Below are 19,089 nucleotides of genomic sequence, written 5' to 3' on the forward strand. Positions count from 1 at the left end.
AACTGACATGAATTTTATTTTTATTTTATTTATTACTATGTGTATTTCAGGTAACTAGGGCCTATATAATATACATGGGCACACAAAAAGAGTTTTTAGAGTAATTCTAACTTACCAAGATAAGCAGGAGTGCCAACAACGGACCGCCTGAATGACTTCTCCCCGATGATCCTGGCGAAGCCGAAGTCGCAGAGCTTGACCTGCGGGAACTCCTCGTCCGTGGACAGCAGCACGTTCTCCGGCTTCAGGTCGCAGTGCACTATGTTCTTCTCGTGCAGGTGCTTTAGGGCTACCAAGATCTGCAAAAGATAATCCAGCAATTAGACCAACTGGATTAGAATTAACCGTATAATATTTTCTGAAGATAAAAAAGTCTGTACTGTTACGTATTGTACATACGAAAGTGTAGTTATTACGTTTTCATAAGACGGCTGAACTGCTTAAGATAAAATTTGGCACAGAAATAATTTCTGTAATGATACGGGCGAAACTGTTACTATAGTTTTATTTCCCCAATTCACCAAAATATTTTTTACTTAAACGGTAAAAAATAATATCCCTGTCATCAAATCATCAATATAAAAAATACATATTTTGTACGTTAAATACCTGTGCCACCAAGAACTTGGTAATCCTCTCGGTCAGTCTCCCGTTCTCATGCGACAGTATCATCTCGAGCATGTCTCCCTTGAGCTTCTCCATGACCACGAAGATCCTCTCGGGCGTCTCGAACATCCTCTCCAGGTTGACCACTCCTGGGTGTGACAGGTTCTGCAGGATGGCTACTTCGTTCTTCAGCTGGGCTTCTTGTTTGGTTGGGAAGCGGAGCTTGTCTATCACCTGTACGACATGATAAGATTTTATTGGAGTAAATGAAGTGCAAAGTCATGTAGAAAGAAGCGCTGAAGTATTAGATAATTCAAAACTCAGCTACATCCGGTTAGACTGGAAGCCAACCCCAACATAGTTGAGAAAAAGGCTGGGAGGATGATAGCAGATAATCCAAAACATAGTCGGTATCAACGATGTTAAATAAAATATGTGTACAATCAACTGAAGTATTGTTGAATTGTGTTTCCATTCATTATGGAATCGCTAGTCCTTCATGGTAATGTTTTTGGACAGGGTTCATTAGCCACAGTCTTTGTTTGAAGAGTACATTATGCTGAACTGATTTTGAATATGGCTAATTATTATTCAGGAACTAGTAGTTGTAAATGACGTGTCTCTCAGTTACCTTGATAGCGACGGGTCTCTTGGAGCGTCGATGCAGGCCGCCGTACACGATGCCGAACTGCCCCGAGCCCAGCACCTCGTCGGGGTAGATCTGGTAGAGCTGCGCCATGTCCGTGACGCGCGCCTCGCCCTCGCCGCCCGCGCCCCCGCCCTCCGCCTCAGCCGCCATGCCTCGAGACTCCGCTATACACAGACAAATATCAACTTTAAGGCCCGGTTTCTTCGGTTACTGATAGTGTCAGTTAGTTATCCAATGGTTAATGCTATCAGCCAGATAAAGACTGTTTATAAATTTTGTCAAGATCTTGATCAGAGACTTCAACTTTAACACGTAAAAAGCAAACGACAGCACGAAAAAGCCAGTATGTTTTGATTAATCATTAGAAACAGTAATTATTTTGGTTTTAAACGTTCGTTTTCTCAGGTTTTAATTTAAACCTGGTATTTTTAGGATCTTACGGGCTTAAAGCCAAAGTGAGATCCTAATACTAATACTATTGGGTTTGAGAAGTTTGCTGGTTGTTCTGTACTGCATTAAAATTATTGTCTAAATCAAGTTGCAAAAATTTTCTAACTATACGGCATGTGTTGAGGATAGCTGCTTTCTGTAGAGTGAGGTAAGTATATTTGGAGAGGTTAAGTGCGGCAAAACTATTAAAAATTTGTTTAGAGACTACACCTGTGGTAGATATTATTATCGGGACTATTGTTACTCTATTCATTTTCCAAACTCTAGTTATTTCTTCTTGCAATTCTGTATATTTCCTAATTTTTTCTGTGATTGTTTTTTGAATGTTGTTAGTGTTTGGGACTGCTATATCAATGATGAATGTGTGTTTGTTGGTTTTATCTACCAGGGTGATATCAGGTCTATTATTATAAATGGTGTGGTCTGTAATTATAGTGCGGTCGTAATACATTTTAAAATGTTGGTTTTCTAAGACAGCTCTTGGTGTGTATTTGTAATATGGTGTGTAAGGATCTTGTGTGAGTTTGTGTTTGATGGCGAGTTTTTGGTGTATTATGTTTACAAGTTGGTTGTGTCTGTGTGTGTAATCGTTTTGTGTAAGTGTGCTGCATGCTCCTGTGATGTGTTGTATGGTTTCAGGCTTACTATGACATTTTCTGCATAAATCACTCCTAACTGTACTATCCCTAATTATATACTTTCTGTAATTCTTTGTGTTAATGACTTGGTCTTGTATGGCTAGCATAAACCCTTCTGTTTCTGGAAAAAGTCCGCTAAGTTCTAACCATTTGTTGGAAGCTTCCCTATCTATACATATTTGTTGTAAGTCATTTGGGTGTCGGCCGTGTAATTCTTTCTGTTTCCATCTTCTGTGTATTTCCTCTACGTGTTTCGTTCTGTCTATTGTGTCTGTGTTTTCGTGTTCGCTAAGGTTTAGTGGTGTGTAGTTTTTATCTATTTCTATTATGGTTTTATGTAATTGACTGCTGTTTCCTTTGTGTATGAAGAATTGTTTGAGATTTACTATTTGTCTCTTATGGAGGTGTGATATCTCTATTAGTCCGCGCCCACCTTCCTTGCGCGATATTATTACTCTTTCTATTGCCGATTTGGGATGATGATATCTATGCTGCGTTAGGGTAGTTCTTGTTTTAACTTCAAGTGAGTTTAATTCTGATTTAGACCATTTTATAACGCCAAAAGAATAAGTAAGTATAGGGATCGCATATGTATTTATAGATTTAAATAAGTTTTTACTGGCTAAGTGCATTTTGCATAAGGAATGGATTCTATTGAAGTATTCTTTTTTGAGCTTATCTTTAATGGATTTATGTTCTAGTAATCTTGACTGATTGTAACCTAAGTATTTATATAGTTCTGATTCTTCCATTGCTTCAATCACCTCTTCTGTATTTGTTAAGTAATTACCTTCTACAATCTTACCTTTCTCTATGTTTAGTTTTCGGCATTTGTCTAGCCCAAAATCCATTCTTATATCATTCGAAAAAGTTGTTGTTATATCTAATAAGTTATTTAATTCTGTACTTTTGTTTGCGTATAATTTTAAATCATCCATGTATAATAAATGTGTAAGTTGGTGTAGTATTGTTCTATTATTCTTTATATCAAAACCTGATTTTGATTCAATGAGTGCTCGCGAGAGTGGATTCAGGGCTAGGCAAAACCACAGGGGGCTTAGGGAGTCTCCCTGGAATATACCTTTTCTGATAGCTACTTCATCTGCAGATAAGGTTGCTGTTTGTGTGTGTATGTTAAGTGTAGTTCTCCATGACGCCATAGTATTTTTGAGGAAATTTACAATAATGGGATTGATTTTATATATATTTAATATTTCGATCAGCCAAGAGTGTGGGACGCTATCGAACGCTTTCTTATAGTCGATATATGCTACATATAAGTTTTTTCTAGATGTTTGAACCTGTTTTAAAATGGTGGAATCTATAATTAGTTGTTCTTTGCAGCCCATGTGTCTGCGCCTGCACCCTTTCTGTTCTTCCGTTAGAATATTATATTAGAAACAGTAATTATTATTATTTTCGATGAAAGCCGGCAGTTGGAAAGAGAAAGTTTATTCTAATTTTTATTTTCATAGAAGGAGGGATTTCCGAATTTGTCGTCACCTATTTTTCTCTTGGTTAATGTGATCATCCATCGTAAGACGTAGAGAGTGCTATAATAGAACGTACCAGTATGATGTGTGACCGGCATGAGCGCATGCCTGAGCGCAGTCTCCCAGGACCTGGCAGCATGTGCCCCCAGCCCGGAGTCGCGCGGGGCGGCACACGCCTCCTCTACTCCTACCAGGTAGTCCACGTTCGCCGTGCGGACTTCGAAGCAGTGCATCACGTCTGCAAGTCAATACAATCATTTGAGAGAAGGAAGTAAATGAAAATCGGTAAAGGCCAAAATGACCAAATAACAAAACTACAATCAGAATAGTTGCCTTTCACCATTTTCTTACGAGGCTACCTATGTGAGCGATCTAAATGAAAAGCGATGCGTCGCGATGTGAAAATAACAAACAGCCAATTTGTTCTGAAGTGTTCTACGTTACGTGCCACGGCAAAACGTCCATATCTGAATTCGCTTCAGATCGCACTCACTTTGATTCGTTCAAACAAAAACGCAGTGTTTGTAGTTGAGAGAATTGACGGAACGAACTTCTTGTTAGCTGCGTAGTCAGTGAAATTGAACCCATTTCTCAATGTCTGAATAAGTTATCGATGCAAACGTTTTAAAAAGAGACTGCTAAAATCCCTATTATTTATAATTCAAAAAAATCAATGCCTTGACTGTTTCATATTTATCTAATACATAAATCAATACATTATTTTTTCTACGATACAAATCCCACATCAACATAATACAATATATACCTATCCCGGCATGCGGCTGCCTGGCAGTATCGATGGCGAGGATCTCGTTGAGCGGTATCTCCTTGTAGTACTTGCTGCCCTGCTCCGACGTGAACAGGGTGATCGACTTGCTGTCCAGTCGCCAGTAGTGACGACGTAACTGAAATATAGCAGTAATGTCATGCACCATTTATAGGTATTTTAATATTGTAATAGTTCAGCGTTTTTGATCTTTCACTGGTGGTCAGGAATGCCATTTTGTAAGCACAGGTACTTGTAAGTCTGTTTCTGTTGTATGTAAGTGAAAAGTAACTAAGTTTTCCAAGTTAGAGCGTCTTTTGTCTTAACGATCCGTTATGGAATTACATGTCAACCACGCACAAGGCAACAGGACATATCTCATAATCTTGTAAACTGGTGATGTGCTTTCAGTTAATGCTTATCGACTGTTTACCCCCTTTAAAACTGACATCATTATTTGCTATTTGTATAATGATGTCTTTCTAGCCGATTATCGACTACGATGGCTGTTCTTGTATAATGGTTGCTCTTGTAAATAGATTAGCCATCTGCGCAGTACATATTATAGTGCACAAGCATTTGCGCAGACACAGGTGCACTCATTAGCCAGTAAACATGTTATAGTGCTTTGTTTTGTATACTCACAGTTTTATCCTTATTAGTGAAGTGCACAAGCCATCCCTCCTTGAGCCACTGTCCGTCTCTCTTCTTGGTGTGCTTGACGGACTGCACGATGCGCATGAGTGGGATGTTCGCGCTGGGGGAAGACGACGAGCTGCAACGTGCACGCGAGTCAGATCCAAAGGTACGGGGGGATGGGGGTATGGCAGAGGGGGTGTGTGGTGGTGGGACTGGGTCTTTGTTATATTTCGTGTTATTTTTAGATAAATAGTTATTATGGCTGTATACTTAATTTTAGACAGGTTTCTGAGTCAAGGTTCTTAACTTCTATCTTCTATCTTTATGATATCGATAGTCTAAACGGTAGGAAGCAATTATAAGTATAGTAGTTCATGTTGTAAAATTTTCATAAGAATATATGTAATTCTTTATATGGATTGCTAAATAAGATGTCATGATGCAACTTTTCCGTAATCTGTCCTAACTCGAATGGTTTGGCTGCGACCTCCCAGCGAGAGAGGTTAGCGAATCACGCGCTTTTTTGCAGCCAGACAAAATTATTTCCAAAAAAAGATAAGAATTATAACGGAACCATTGAGTTTTTTTATTTTATCAGTTGTTTAAGTAACATAATGAATTTGGTCAATTTTTTTGTCACTCAAGGTAATTTGAGTTATCAGGATCAAGAACTTTATGAAGTTATATAAAAAAAGATATAAATAGATGTGAAGGCTTCTGAAATTATTATTTCTGATTATTATTTCTTTTTACAAGTTAACTTAGCTATAACTACAGTGAAAACCAACACCAACATAATAAACAGATCATAATATATTTATATTACAACATATATAAACCCGCCCACATAATGATAATGATAAAAATATATTCCATGTAATGCCTTCTCTTCGTTTAGCCCTCAGTTTCCTTCATTATACCTAGCTCACGGCGTTTGTTAAATTATTATTATAATTTCGACCGCCTGCACGGGACATACCCTAGTGCAGAGCCGTTTGAGCAGACACAGAAGCATTTATCTTTCGATGAAACGTAAATCTGGCCCGAACGGAGGAAAGAAATCAGACGTAGGACGGACAGGCTTGACGTTCTCTCCGATATAGTGGATTTTATATCACCTGGCTAGCCTTTTTCCTACTATGTTGGAGGAAGCTTGTAACTGAATGCAGCTGAGTAGTGTTTTGTAACAATACGGAATGTAAATAGTATATATGAATAGAGATCACAAAGCGACTTGTACAGACAGAAACATGACAAAGACAAGGACAGAACAAAGATCCCTGGTACCACCACCACACAGTAGAGTAGTATATAAGGCCTGACCTGCTGGGGCGGCTGGCGGAGCGCTCGGCCGCCGTGTCGCGCTGCGGGGGCTCCTCGCGATGACGCAGCTCCACCTGGACATAGGGTGTAGTATGATAAGTAAAAATAATAATTAAATGATTTAAGATTAAAAGGTTGCCAATAAGTAATCTCGTGAAAAGCAGTTAAGCTATTTTGCGTAGTGACTTTGCGGGTGTGTCCAGGAGTCCCGTAATTTTGATGTCACTTGATGTTAACTTGTGAACACTGATTCCAGAAGGCAGAGCTCGTCTAAGAGAAAATGTGGTTTTTAAGTGCGCCCTAAATGCTGTCATTTTAGCATCGAGGAGTTGTAAATTTGGCTCGTCGTGGCCTTAAGACTTAAAGACCATGCCAGTAATGTTTACCTCTCCATCATCCCCGGCGGCGCTCTCGGCGGCCTCGTTGCCGCCGTCGTCGGACTCGTCGTCCGGCAGCCGCGCCGTCTCCGACAGCTCGCTGCCCGTGCTGCAGCTGTCCTGGTACTCGCCTGTGTTATAGTTAGTGTTTACCTCTCCATCATCCCCGGCGGCGCTCTCGGCGGCCTCGTTGCCGCCGTCGTCGGACTCGTCGTCCGGCAGCCGCGCCGTCTCCGACAGCTCGCTGCCCGTGCTGCAGCTGTCCTGGTACTCGCCTGTGTTATAGTTAGTGTTTACCTCTCCATCATCCCCGGCGGCGCTCTCGGCGGCCTCGTTGCCGCCGTCGTCGGACTCGTCGTCCGGCAGCCGCGCCGTCTCCGACAGCTCGCTGCCCGTGCTGCAGCTGTCCTGGTACTCGCCTGTGTTATAGTTAGTGTTTACCTCTCCATCATCCCCGGCGGCGCTCTCGGCGGCCTCGTTGCCGCCGTCGTCGGACTCGTCGTCCGGCAGCCGCGCTGTCTCCGACAGCTCGCTGCCCGTGCTGCAGCTGTCCTGGTACTCGCCTGTGTTATAGTTAGTGTTTACCTCTCCATCATCCCCGGCGGCGCTCTCGGCGGCCTCGTTGCCGCCGTCGTCGGACTCGTCGTCCGGCAGCCGCGCTGTCTCCGACAGCTCGCTGCCCGTGCTGCAGCTGTCCTGGTACTCGCCTGTGTTATAGTTAGTGTTTACCTCTCCATCATCCCCGGCGGCGCTCTCGGCGGCCTCGTTGCCGCCGTCGTCGGACTCGTCGTCCGGCAGCCGCGCCGTCTCCGACAGCTCGCTGCCCGTGCTGCAGCTGTCCTGGTACTCGCCTGTGTTATAGTTAGTGTTTACCTCTCCATCATCCCCGGCGGCGCTCTCGGCGGCCTCGTTGCCGCCGTCGTCGGACTCGTCGTCCGGCAGCCGCGCCGTCTCCGACAGCTCGCTGCCCGTGCTGCAGCTGTCCTGGTACTCGCCTGTGTTATAGTTAGTTATTTAACAAATCTTTGTTATTTATCAAATTGCCAATCAAGGACATACTTGTAACAGAAAGTTCTTTTCTGGATGGGTTGAAGGTTGCATTGGTATCGAAACATACATGTGCTCATTACTTAGTTTTGTCGTGTGAGGCAGTTCTTGTATATGATATGGAACTGCTTTTGTTGAATACTGTCACCCTCCCAAATTGAGTGAGAGTTCATTTTGATAGGATGATGATGAAGATGAGTTCAGTGACACGGGTAAAGATATTGAGAAAAAGTTCTTCCCCTTCGTGATTTGTTCCTAATAAATGTGTTATACTAACTGTGCGGATCCCGTATCTCAGCGCCACAGTCCTTGGGCACGAAGGGCAGACACTTGCGGTGCGCGTTGTAGTGGCAGTCGCGGCACTGCAGGCCCTGCTTGAACAGGCCGCGCAGCAGGCGCTTGCAGTGGCGGCACACCGTGGGCCGCGTGTACGAGTGCACCTCGAACGTGTGCGGGATGGCCAGCGCCCAGCCCAGCGAGCCCGCGCGGGATGCTGAGCGGGACTGCTTGCCGCTTACCTGCTCAGGGGAACACATCAAATGTTGGTTCACCTGTAATTGGCAACTGTGTAAGCCTACTTGTTATCCTTTTATTTTGTTGGTGTTCCTTTACTAATGAATAAAATATTGCTTTGTCACCCGGTCTATGTGAGACTTCCCGACGGTTAAAGATTTTTTCAAATCGGTTGAGCGTTTCGGAATCTTCATTTATACTTTACTAGCTTTTGCCCACGGCTTCGCTCCCGTTAACTGACTTCTCTACTTTACCCTATTTTTTTTCATAAGAACCTTCTCCTGACAATAACAAACACAACAAAAAAAGAATTAACCAAATTGGTCCAGGCGTTGTTGAGTTATGCGCTTACCAACACATTTTGCGATTCATTTTTATATTATAGATTAGTATAGGAAAATGTGTCTATCTGATTAAACCCACACTTTCTAATTTCCTCTAGATTAGAATATAGATTTATTTGCGCTCGATTCATATTTGAGCCTGTTTCGCTCTATGAAAGGGGAAGATTAGGTTGCCGTTGCTGCCATTTAATTTCATTAGCTTCTCTCAGTTTCTGAGACAACCAGATGACTATATATACAAATAAAGTGTATTTTTTAAACTGTAACTGTCTTACCACAAAAACTTTTTAACGTCAGTTTAAGCCTTGTCTAAAAAAATGACAAATTATGGCGTTGACATATGGTTCATTTTGGAGCCAAATTTTTTTAGACAAGTGTAAAACAGTGTTTAAAGTTTTAGTAAGGCCATAATTGTCTACAAACTAAAATAGCAAATAAGCTATGCTTATGCTTTGTCCAATACTGGTCTAATCTCACCAAGTTAAGAATTGGATGATGGGTAACATGGGAATTTGAAAATAAAACGAAATAAATCAAAATAAGTCATTTATTTTTAAAACAAAAATATATTTCCTCATAGCTACCCACCACCCGATTCGTGTTAGTTACAAAATAACGTAAAAGTAAACAATATTTGTTTAAAAATTATAACATAATACTTTTAGTATTATAGAGAAAAAATACTTTCAAAAATACAACATCTGTGTAAAACAATAATCTATGAAAATAGATAATTTCTTTCAACTTTACTAGATTCGATTCAATTTCATGAAAAATATCAACTTTTTCTTGCTTTTGTTCCATAAAATGTAAAATAAAAGTATGTAAAATATCTATGTAAAAGACTCCAAAAAATTGTAAAGAGATTTTGTAAAATTGTAGTACTAAGATTTTGTAAAATAAGCATCAAAAATATTTTGTACAAAAATTACAACCATTATTGTGGAATGTCATTTTATCTTACACAAAAAATATAACTATAAAAAATAAGCAGTTTTTAAGTACATACACTAAGTTAGAGCGAATATAACTAATGAAATAAACTAAAGTTACTCTCGTGTATAAATTATAACAATTGTAATTGTGTGTGTTACGTGTATGACTATAATGATAGCATGTAAATGCAAAATATTCTCGTTAAACACATAAATAATACTTTTGACACATCTGCTAATTACTGTTAATGTTCCTACATAGTGATTATAAAATGCTATTAGTATTTAATACTTATTGCTGCCATTAAATTGTCAGTTATTATTGATCAGATATTACGATATAAGTAATACAAAGATTAAGTACTTAAGTACGACTATATGGATATGAGATTCTTTATAATATCATTGTTTGTATCTTAGATATTCAACCTCTATTTTTTTCCTTAAGCTCAATATTTTAGGTGTTAATAAAATACAAATTTCGTTGAAAACACACTTAGCTACTATTTGACTCTGAATACAGATCATGTTTCGTTGACTGAGAGATTCTAACCTCACTTATTACCCCACAAAATCTAACAAAATTCAAGTATAGCATACATTTTATCTTTTTGAGCTCTCAATATAGTAATTGCCAATTCAATTGTTTTTGCCTGTCAGTATAATTTCTCCCCTTCTCCTACAGACCCCCTACTTCTGTAGACCCCTAATCCTTGTCAGTGACGAGCCTGGCGAGGCGCCTTACCAGCGAGTCGTCGTGCGAGGTGTGGCTGGCGGTAGACCCGCGCGAGGGACTGCGCCCCCCGGTGCCGCCGGCGCTCGTGTTGCCGGACACGCGCCGCCCGCCGGCGCCGGCCGCGCCCGGCGTCACCGGGGAAGTGCAATTTGAGGGGACCTTTACTGCGCACCGCTTGTGGTAGTTTAGGCCGCATCCTGGAAGTTTTAAGAGAGGTTAGCAGGTTATAGTGGTCCTTGGAACTACTGACAGAATTTGAATGCATGTGGTGGGTATTACATGGCTCAACTCTCGAAATTTGGGAGTCCAGAGCATGAAATTGAGTCGCACTACTTTCACTCTTAAGAATTGGGACTCACAGTCGTGTGAGAGGCACAGTAAACGCACAATAACACTGTAACAAGATGCTCACAAATCATACTCCTTAGATACCACCCTTGTATAGACTAAATCTTCTTATTTATAAGAGAAAGATAATTTATACTTTAGTATATGAACTACTAACCTTCACACTTGAGCCCCTGTCTCACTAATCCGAACAGCATTTCCCCGCAGAAGTCGCAGAAGGTGGGCGCCTTGTACGAGTGCACGGCCAGCGCGTGCGGCCGCGGCGCCGGCGCAGCCTCCGCGCCGCCATCGCATAGCAACGCTGCAACAAACACGTACATATTAGTTTTATACAATTTAAGATGTTTGGAATGCGCTAAACCCTAGTACCACTTGCCTGAAATATTTTCGGGTGTACTATATAGAACAATTTTTGGAGAATTGTGATAATGTAGCATCACGCTAGGACTATCAGAAGATATTCAAAATTAAGAAATAACATGGCGACAATGGATCGACAACTAGTGGCGAGTGAAACTGCGCTAGATGTAAACCTCAGAAGCTCTTGCATAAATATAGCTTTGGCAAATTTTTGGGGTTATAGGAAGCAACGGAGTTGAGTGTACTACTGACATCCATACTCACGGTTGGCGGTGAGCACGATCTCGACGAGCGTCTCGTCCGTGACGTCAGAGGCGGAGTTGATCAGCTGCAGCACGTTGGGCGAGCAGTAGTCGTGACGGAACAGCAGGATCCGGTCTGAGAGACGGTTTAGGCCGTTGTCTGGTATCTGTGGGGGGTTAATTGGAATACGTACAAATCGCTCATGCAAATTTTGTTTGAATCAAGGGATCATGGTACCACAAAGTTTATCTATCTAGTTATGTTTATGCCTCTGATGTCCTAAACTTTATTGTAGGCCAAGGACATACGGAGTATAATGTAAGGTAAAAAGTCTTTCCTCCGCATTCAGAGACATTTTATGGTTACTAAAGTCATTCCTTAGTGATTGAATAGTTAAGTCTTTCTTGGACAATCCGTCACTGCTGGGGTTTATTATTGAAGGTATCGAAAAGACTTGGTTGGACTTCCATTAATTTAAATTCCATTCATTGCAAGTTACCTAAACAAATATAATGAAGAAACATTTAAGTCCTGTGATACCTTGTCATGCACGAACTTGACGGCGAGGTCCTTGAGGTGCGCGAGCGTGAGCAGGTGCGCGGGCGCAGCCACCGCGTCGCGCACCACGCCCAGCTGGAACAGGAACGTCACGTCGTCCTCCATCGCGCCCACCCACCGCCGCTACCCTGCACAAGAGACGACATATTGTTTTAGCATAAATAATGTGAAATTTTTCACAAATCTCCGAACAATTTGAGTTATAACAAATAACTGTTAGGTCTGTGAAATTGATGTAATTAAAATTTTCGGAGACCGGAAAACGAAAGCTTAGTGAAATGTAGTAGTACCTAACGCCAGGTTCGTGAGGCTATTTTCGGTGAAATCTGTCATGGTTGGTATTGTGTGCCATTCAGAATAATTGAACATGATAATGTAAATGCGAAATCTCACGCCCAAAATAAAAACATTGAAGGCCGCCTTATTATCATATCATTTACTTGCTGATTGCCTTACAGGTAATTAATATAAAATGTGTTTCTTTAGATATGTTGGGGGAAGTACTTTTTAGAGGACGTTCAGGGGTGTCTATTTAAACCCGTGTGAAAAGTTATCACCTGCGGGTAACCCAAACAATGACGTACTAACTAGTTGAAAATATTAAAAACAATAACAGTTCCTCAAGTTATCGTAGAGTCTCATTAACGAAAATATTTTTTGGCAATTATTTATATTTGGATGAACCGGATCCTAGTCCGGTGACCTGCAGAAATGTCACTTTGTTGCATTTGCATAAACAATGATTGCGCCTAGTATGTCCACCTATGTACTTTCACTTTGTAGATGCATGTTATTTACTAAAGAAAGGTTAAAGAACATAGCACTAAGATATCTTGAAACCAAAAAGGGACTCAAATATACACCCTCTGTTATAAGTGCAAGAAAGCTTCACTTGAATTAATCGTAGGTAGCTAACTAAGCGTAGCTATTTAGGTTTACCTCATCTGAAAATTTGATTAAAGGCGCATTTAATAAATGATCTTAGTGTCCATATTGGTCGACTAGACAAGATGTAGTCGCGCGAGGGAGCAGAGTCCACCCGTGTGCTCTATCGTGCGCCAATCATATCATCCGTTGAAATTTCTACTAGTGCGCCAATGGTTAATTAATTATCTATTCCTATTACGGAACATAGAGAAAGATTTATACCGATGCTTTGGTATCTTATTTACTTAGTTCGAAGAAAACCTAAGCCTCTAGAGCTTCAGTTACGTGCAAAATTGAATTTGTAATGTACACACTATCGTAACAAAAATCTCGCTTTTTAGAAAAACCACCCTTGCAGGTGTATCATTTCAATCAGTGTAATCTGCTTAGACAATTTCTGCAACTGTTAAAGCCGCTGAAAGATTAGCACTACAGTACTGTAACCTGATCGAATGTCCTTTCATTTATCCGGCTTCGTCTGGTTTGCAGGGGAAATTCAAGTACTTTACGAAGTTGACCACCATCACAGATGAGTAGTGAAAATGGGCATGCTCAAGTTTACTCACACATACAAATGCTGTTCATATGACATGTTGTTTCTAAGTTATTTACATATCAAAATGATCGGTCCATCTTCCATTATAAGTTATCAATTAATTAGAGTCTAATGAGGTCGTAAATGATCACTAATTGAGTCTGCGTGCTCATAGTAAAGGTAGCTGAATCAAAGCCGTCTGATTGGTCATACAGTGATTAGGCTACTTCAATGTGAAAAGGTTAAGTAGCTGGGGTATCGGATACCTTTGCTCTTTCCTTATATCTTGAATAAATATTTTCATTGCATAGCTGATTAACTTTTTAATTTGCCTAATTGTCTTTATTCTCAGAACGATTACATATAACAGCTTTTTTTAGGTTCTTGAAGGATTAGTTTCAAAACTTCAAGTTTCCTCCCCCACTTGATAGTCGTCATACGACACGAAAGTTTACGACAAATAGTTAGTACTATTAAACGGCTGTACTGGAACATAGAACATAACTGGACATCAGCTAATGTTTAGACGAGCGAGCCCATGAGCGACACAGGCACAATTATATGGAGACTGTAGTGAGATACACGTGGCGCCTCCAGCCCTGAACTCACGCCAATTGCTCTAGATAACGTGGACTGTAAACAGGACAGCTTACGCGATTCATGCAGTAGCTAAGACGACCTGATAAAGGAATTGATGAGAGATCAGATAAGATAGTGTATATGTATTAAGACAGATAATGCAATTGGCGAAGAGGGTAAAAAAGTAGACAGAAGAAAGGTAATATATGTGCCCAAGGATGTAGGGAAGTTTTTCGGCTTGAAAGGGCCATCGGACTGGTGCACATTGCAATTTTCTTCCAAGGTTAGCGCTATTGTTTCGTCAAACACACCATTTGGTGAGCAGAGTTTCTTGTATCTTATGCATAACTTACTAACTTTATCAAGGATTATGAAATTATAAGCACATGACAGTATTATCATAATAACAATATAAATCTCAAAATAAGTTATAATAATAGAACTATATCAAACAGTATATTGTATTTTCACTACACATGTTTTGTTTACTATATAGCACATACACGTCACGTCACGGGTGACCCGGGAGCGCACAAACACGGGTTCGACTCCTGCGCATGTCACCGCGTCATCGGCAGATGTGGTCCTATCGTTGTTATTGTTTCTTGACGCGCTGATTCGACAAAATTGGACTTATATTGATATCTAGGTTGACGAGAATGGCTTAGTAAGTACATTTTATATGAGACCAGCTGTTGCCATCATTCTAGCATACACAATTGTCAGACGCTTGACAGAATGTGTGCCGGGTCAGATAGTCCCAAAATAAATGGCAACTTTCCATTGACTAGAAATTGGAGATCCCAGAAATTGTATCTTTCATTCAACAAAGGTGGATTTCGATAAGATTAGACATCTAATTGAAAAACGACGAATTAGCAGCGTACGCGATAGTAGAACAGGCCGAGGTTGTTGCTGGGTCTTCATTTCCCCATATCTACCTAATTAATTACATGCGACAGTTTTGGCATGATTAACCTCGATAAGTAAATGATTTTGACTATCGGATAGCGTATATTAACTTTTCGAATTCTCTTTAAGAACTCCAAAAATGGATTATGTACTTAGTGTCCTTGCAAAGGCTTCAAGTACGTTAAGTAAGTAAGTACGTTACTTAAGTTTAGTTGCAATTTCTTTATTGTCTGTAGTAAACAAAGGATACAATGGGTCGTGGATAATGAAGATAATTAGGTATTTATTTGTTGATGCACAAACACATAGATACCTCTCTGACGTGTCCGCGCCAGATAATGCCTTAACGTTAATTTGGTAATTAGCTTCACAGATAGCTAATTACCAAATCACGTATTTGTTTATAAACTAACTTGTGCAATGTTTACAATATTTATATTTAAACAACCTTGCACATTGCCAACCGTGATAGCTGAAAAGAGGGTCGTTTCAGTCGATAAAGAGCCTGAAATACCGCGAACACTCGATAAAACAGTGAGAGATAAAGTGAGAACATTCTTTCAGCTTAGCGACAATGAGACAATAGTGATAATATTTCACCATACTTGCAATTGATTGATAGCAATCGTTATTTGTCCTCGCGATTATATTATTAACTAGCCGTTTTCCTGCGGTTTCACCCGCGTCCCGTGATAGCTACTGCCCGCTCCGGGATAAAATATAGCCTATGTTACTCGCAGATAATATAGCTTTCTGTCCAGTAGTTTTTGAGTTTATCCATTACAATCAAACAAACAAACAAAGTTTTTCTCTTTATAATATTAGTATAGATACCCAGTGACCCAGCCCTGCAGGATCATGGAACCGACACAATGACCAGGTTACTGCAACAACCATGTAATGCTTAAGAGATAGTACTGAGTTATTAAGCACATTATAGCTTGCCGTTCACTTCCTGATCCACTTTTATGTTGGACCTTTTTATCTGAGCAAACTGTACATAAAATGTGTGTGTCCTCATTGAGCATTCAGTCAATGAAAATGATTCTTGTATGATACAAATAGTCCTTTCAATTCTTTGGGCATTTATCAGAGCCTACAGCATTCATCCTGTCGCTTCAAGTATATTCTATATAAATCAGTTCAGTACTTCTGGAGATCACTATGTTTATGCAATTTATATCAAAACCTTCCATAATAATACTAGTCTATTGCTTTGTCTAGTAAATATCATTGGCTTCAAACGTCTTCGCCGCCTTTTCCGTCTAGAAACTAGATTTAGCAGACAGGGCATTTGCGATAACACCCATTATGTCAGCCGCTCGTGCACCCTTCGAGTTGTTTTGTGCACTTCCTATACACGTGCCCTCGATAAGGGAACATTTTGATAACCACTATTAGCGATATTCGGTCTGTTTTGCTTAAGATATTGCTGCGTGTGTAAGCTATAAAACTATATCTATCGGAAATTATCTAAACTATAAGTTATACATCCGACGTGTCCGTTTATTTTATGTAGATGTCCTGAGTTATTCATTAATCTTGATGAAAAGCTTTTGTTAGCCTTTTGAGATCGGTTAACTTTCAGCACAAGTTTGTTTCCATGCTTACACAGCTTACATTAGACGCAATATTGCTCATATGTTGATTTTTCCAATCAAAAGCTTTCAACTGCAACGGTCTAGCAAGCGTATTTGTATGAAGATTTGAACGTGAAGCAATGCGAATTGGTCCACGTCTTTTTGCGAGGCGATGGCAACCCATCGTGTGGAAATGATGAGACATCCTGCGTTACTGGCTCGCTGACTGCGCAGGTTGGTTAGGGTGGAGCATAAAGAGAAATACCATACGTCATTCGTGGAGGCTCCCTGCATATAGCCTTTATTGTAATCTTTTTCCAAACTAATGGTATAGCTATGTGCAGCTCTATAGGCATAGTATAAATGTATAAATAAAGAAGCCGGCTTTCGGATGTTTGTGTTGATGTGACCCATTTGCAGCGATCCCTGTAGGCCTCCTGATCTGGGCTACACACTGACCCTAGACCCCTAGGGTAAGGGCGTACAACTAGAACAAATGTTTGTTTTTAACTAAACCAATCTACTTAGTTTATCGGCTACAACGAGCACATCATGTAAATATTAAATCATACCTAGTTGATAATATTTTGCACAAATATTAGGTGCTATTTCTTGTTAGCCATTTTTTTGACAAGTCGCTTAGTTATTTACTTATCAAGTTTTTTATATCATATTGGTAACTATATGGAAGATCCTGCACTTTAATTTGAAATGACGCCATATTTTTTTGCAATAACTCCATGTAAGAGAGTACCTAGTTTTGATACTAAATAGGTGTTTACAGAGACACAAAATGCCAGACGGGCGGCACACCATCACGGCTTTCATTACAGTAACCTAACAACTCATCAACTAAATGAAACTGTTATTTTATATCTGCCACGAAGCCAGAAGAATGAGAACACACCATCAAACACACCAGCATCACCACGGAAACGTCGTAAAGAGAATCCTCCATATTGATTGATGTACGAGCATTACGTAAGGGTTATCGCCCATTGTTGTTGTTTGTTTGTGTTGCGCAAGCGTACACGTGTGCCGTCGCTATGTGCTGCCCACTGACAGCAATGAGGTTGCACGTGTCAACTGGGGAAACTGTGCTAAGTCCATTTCAAGTTTTAATGGGGCTTGTTGGTAGTTATTTTGAAGTACGTCTATCATGACGACCTCTGTGGCGCAATGGTCACCAAGCCGGACTGCCGAATCTGAGGTCCCGGGTTCGATTCCCGGTTCGGTCGACATTTGTGTGATGAGCATGCTTGTTGGCCGTGGTCTGGGTGTTACAATATGTATTGATAAATATGTATATGTGTAACTATATGTAGTTTATCAGTTGTGTTAGCACCCATAACACAAGTTAATTAATAACTTACCATGGGGCTAACCAACCGTGTGTGAAAAGGTGTCCCGACATTATTTATTATTATTATTATTTATTATGAGGCAGTATTAATCGTATCAGATATTTCCCTCCACGTCCAGTGGAAACTAATCACTGCAATCGTATAGAAAGTAGGCTGTAACCTTCCTCGTCAATATGTAACACTTATAGATTTTTTCGCTCGAAAAGATCCTGAGATTACCGCGTTCAGACAAACAACCTTTTCAGCTCTACAATATTACAATGTAAAAAGTTCTCAATATGGCAAAACTTTCAGAATCGGGCAAAAAAAGGAGCTGTATTATGTGAAGTATTGCTTAATAGCAATACTTTTCTTTATAAAGCCGTTTAGTATGATATAGTGGTTTTTATCTGTAGTATCATGGGTCATTGACACGACTTTGAACTACGCACATTGGGCTTAGAATCACGCAATTTGCTTAACACTAGACATTAACATAATGTGTACATACGCATAAAATTTGTGTACAGAAGAAAAACTTGTTTATGAGAACCAGGAAAAATTGAAATTTTTTTGGCTATAGTTAAGTATGCTATGTAAAATTTTGTGACAAGCAGTCAGTTAGATGTCAAAGTTACACCCATTATGTCCACTCCCACAAGGCACAAAGTATGTATAATTACGCTTTACAAATATTGTGAAGAAAAAAAATTTTACGCATTTATTTTGTTTGATATTCAATATTTTGTATACGTTGTCTCATCAGATATTAAGCACATCTTTGACAGGTGGGGTGAATTAATTTGAATGATTTTACGTACTTTTGGGCATTCGAGTTCAAGCTCGTATTTGACGCCTTCGAAAACAAAATTTAATCAGGCTTTTACTACTGTAAATATAAAGAGAGGAAGGAACCAACGAAAATTTAGATGCTCAAATGCAATTTTTGTTTTCTTTTCTATAATTTTCTCTGAACAAGAAAAAATACCCCAAGATGCGGGCAAAACAGCGCTATTAGCTAGTACAAATGCAATCCTTACCAAAGTTCACTTATATTATTCAAATGCGCCTTTCAAAAACAAATACAACCTGTTCATTCTTTGTTGGAGTATATCACGTAAGCGCGGGCGCATCTCGCGCCAACAGTTGGAGACAAAACATCATAGCAACGCTGGAGCCGTGTGTCTT

General features: G+C 40.1%; 1 protein-coding gene across 3 annotated transcripts in view; it reads right to left on the bottom strand.

Moving 5' to 3' along the window:
• LOC110377365 (serine/threonine-protein kinase D2) overlaps positions 1–19,089 on the bottom strand; it is a 70,151-nt gene that overhangs the window by 6,271 nt on the left and 44,791 nt on the right. The window contains exons 2-14 of one of the 3 annotated variants that reach the window (XM_064039777.1): positions 12,008–12,153; positions 11,477–11,633; positions 11,022–11,165; positions 10,526–10,713; positions 8,266–8,506; positions 6,951–7,936; positions 6,565–6,638; positions 5,248–5,377; positions 4,603–4,741; positions 3,913–4,074; positions 1,238–1,419; positions 610–840; positions 116–299 (exon numbers count right to left, since the gene is read on the bottom strand). In XM_064039777.1, coding sequence (XP_063895847.1) covers positions 116–299; positions 610–840; positions 1,238–1,419; positions 3,913–4,074; positions 4,603–4,741; positions 5,248–5,377; positions 6,565–6,638; positions 6,951–7,936; positions 8,266–8,506; positions 10,526–10,713; positions 11,022–11,165; positions 11,477–11,633; positions 12,008–12,130 — 2,941 coding nt within the window. In that variant the 5' untranslated portion in view covers positions 12,131–12,153. The remainder of the gene's footprint in view (positions 1–115; positions 300–609; positions 841–1,237; positions 1,420–3,912; positions 4,075–4,602; positions 4,742–5,247; positions 5,378–6,564; positions 6,639–6,950; positions 7,937–8,265; positions 8,507–10,525; positions 10,714–11,021; positions 11,166–11,476; positions 11,634–12,007; positions 12,154–19,089) is intronic. The other 2 variants (XM_064039780.1, XM_064039778.1) reach the window with 2 other exon arrangements.

This window comes from Helicoverpa armigera, chromosome 20 (genome assembly GCF_030705265.1).
Source record: "Helicoverpa armigera isolate CAAS_96S chromosome 20, ASM3070526v1, whole genome shotgun sequence".
NCBI classification, from domain to species: Eukaryota; Metazoa; Arthropoda; class Insecta; order Lepidoptera; family Noctuidae; genus Helicoverpa; species Helicoverpa armigera.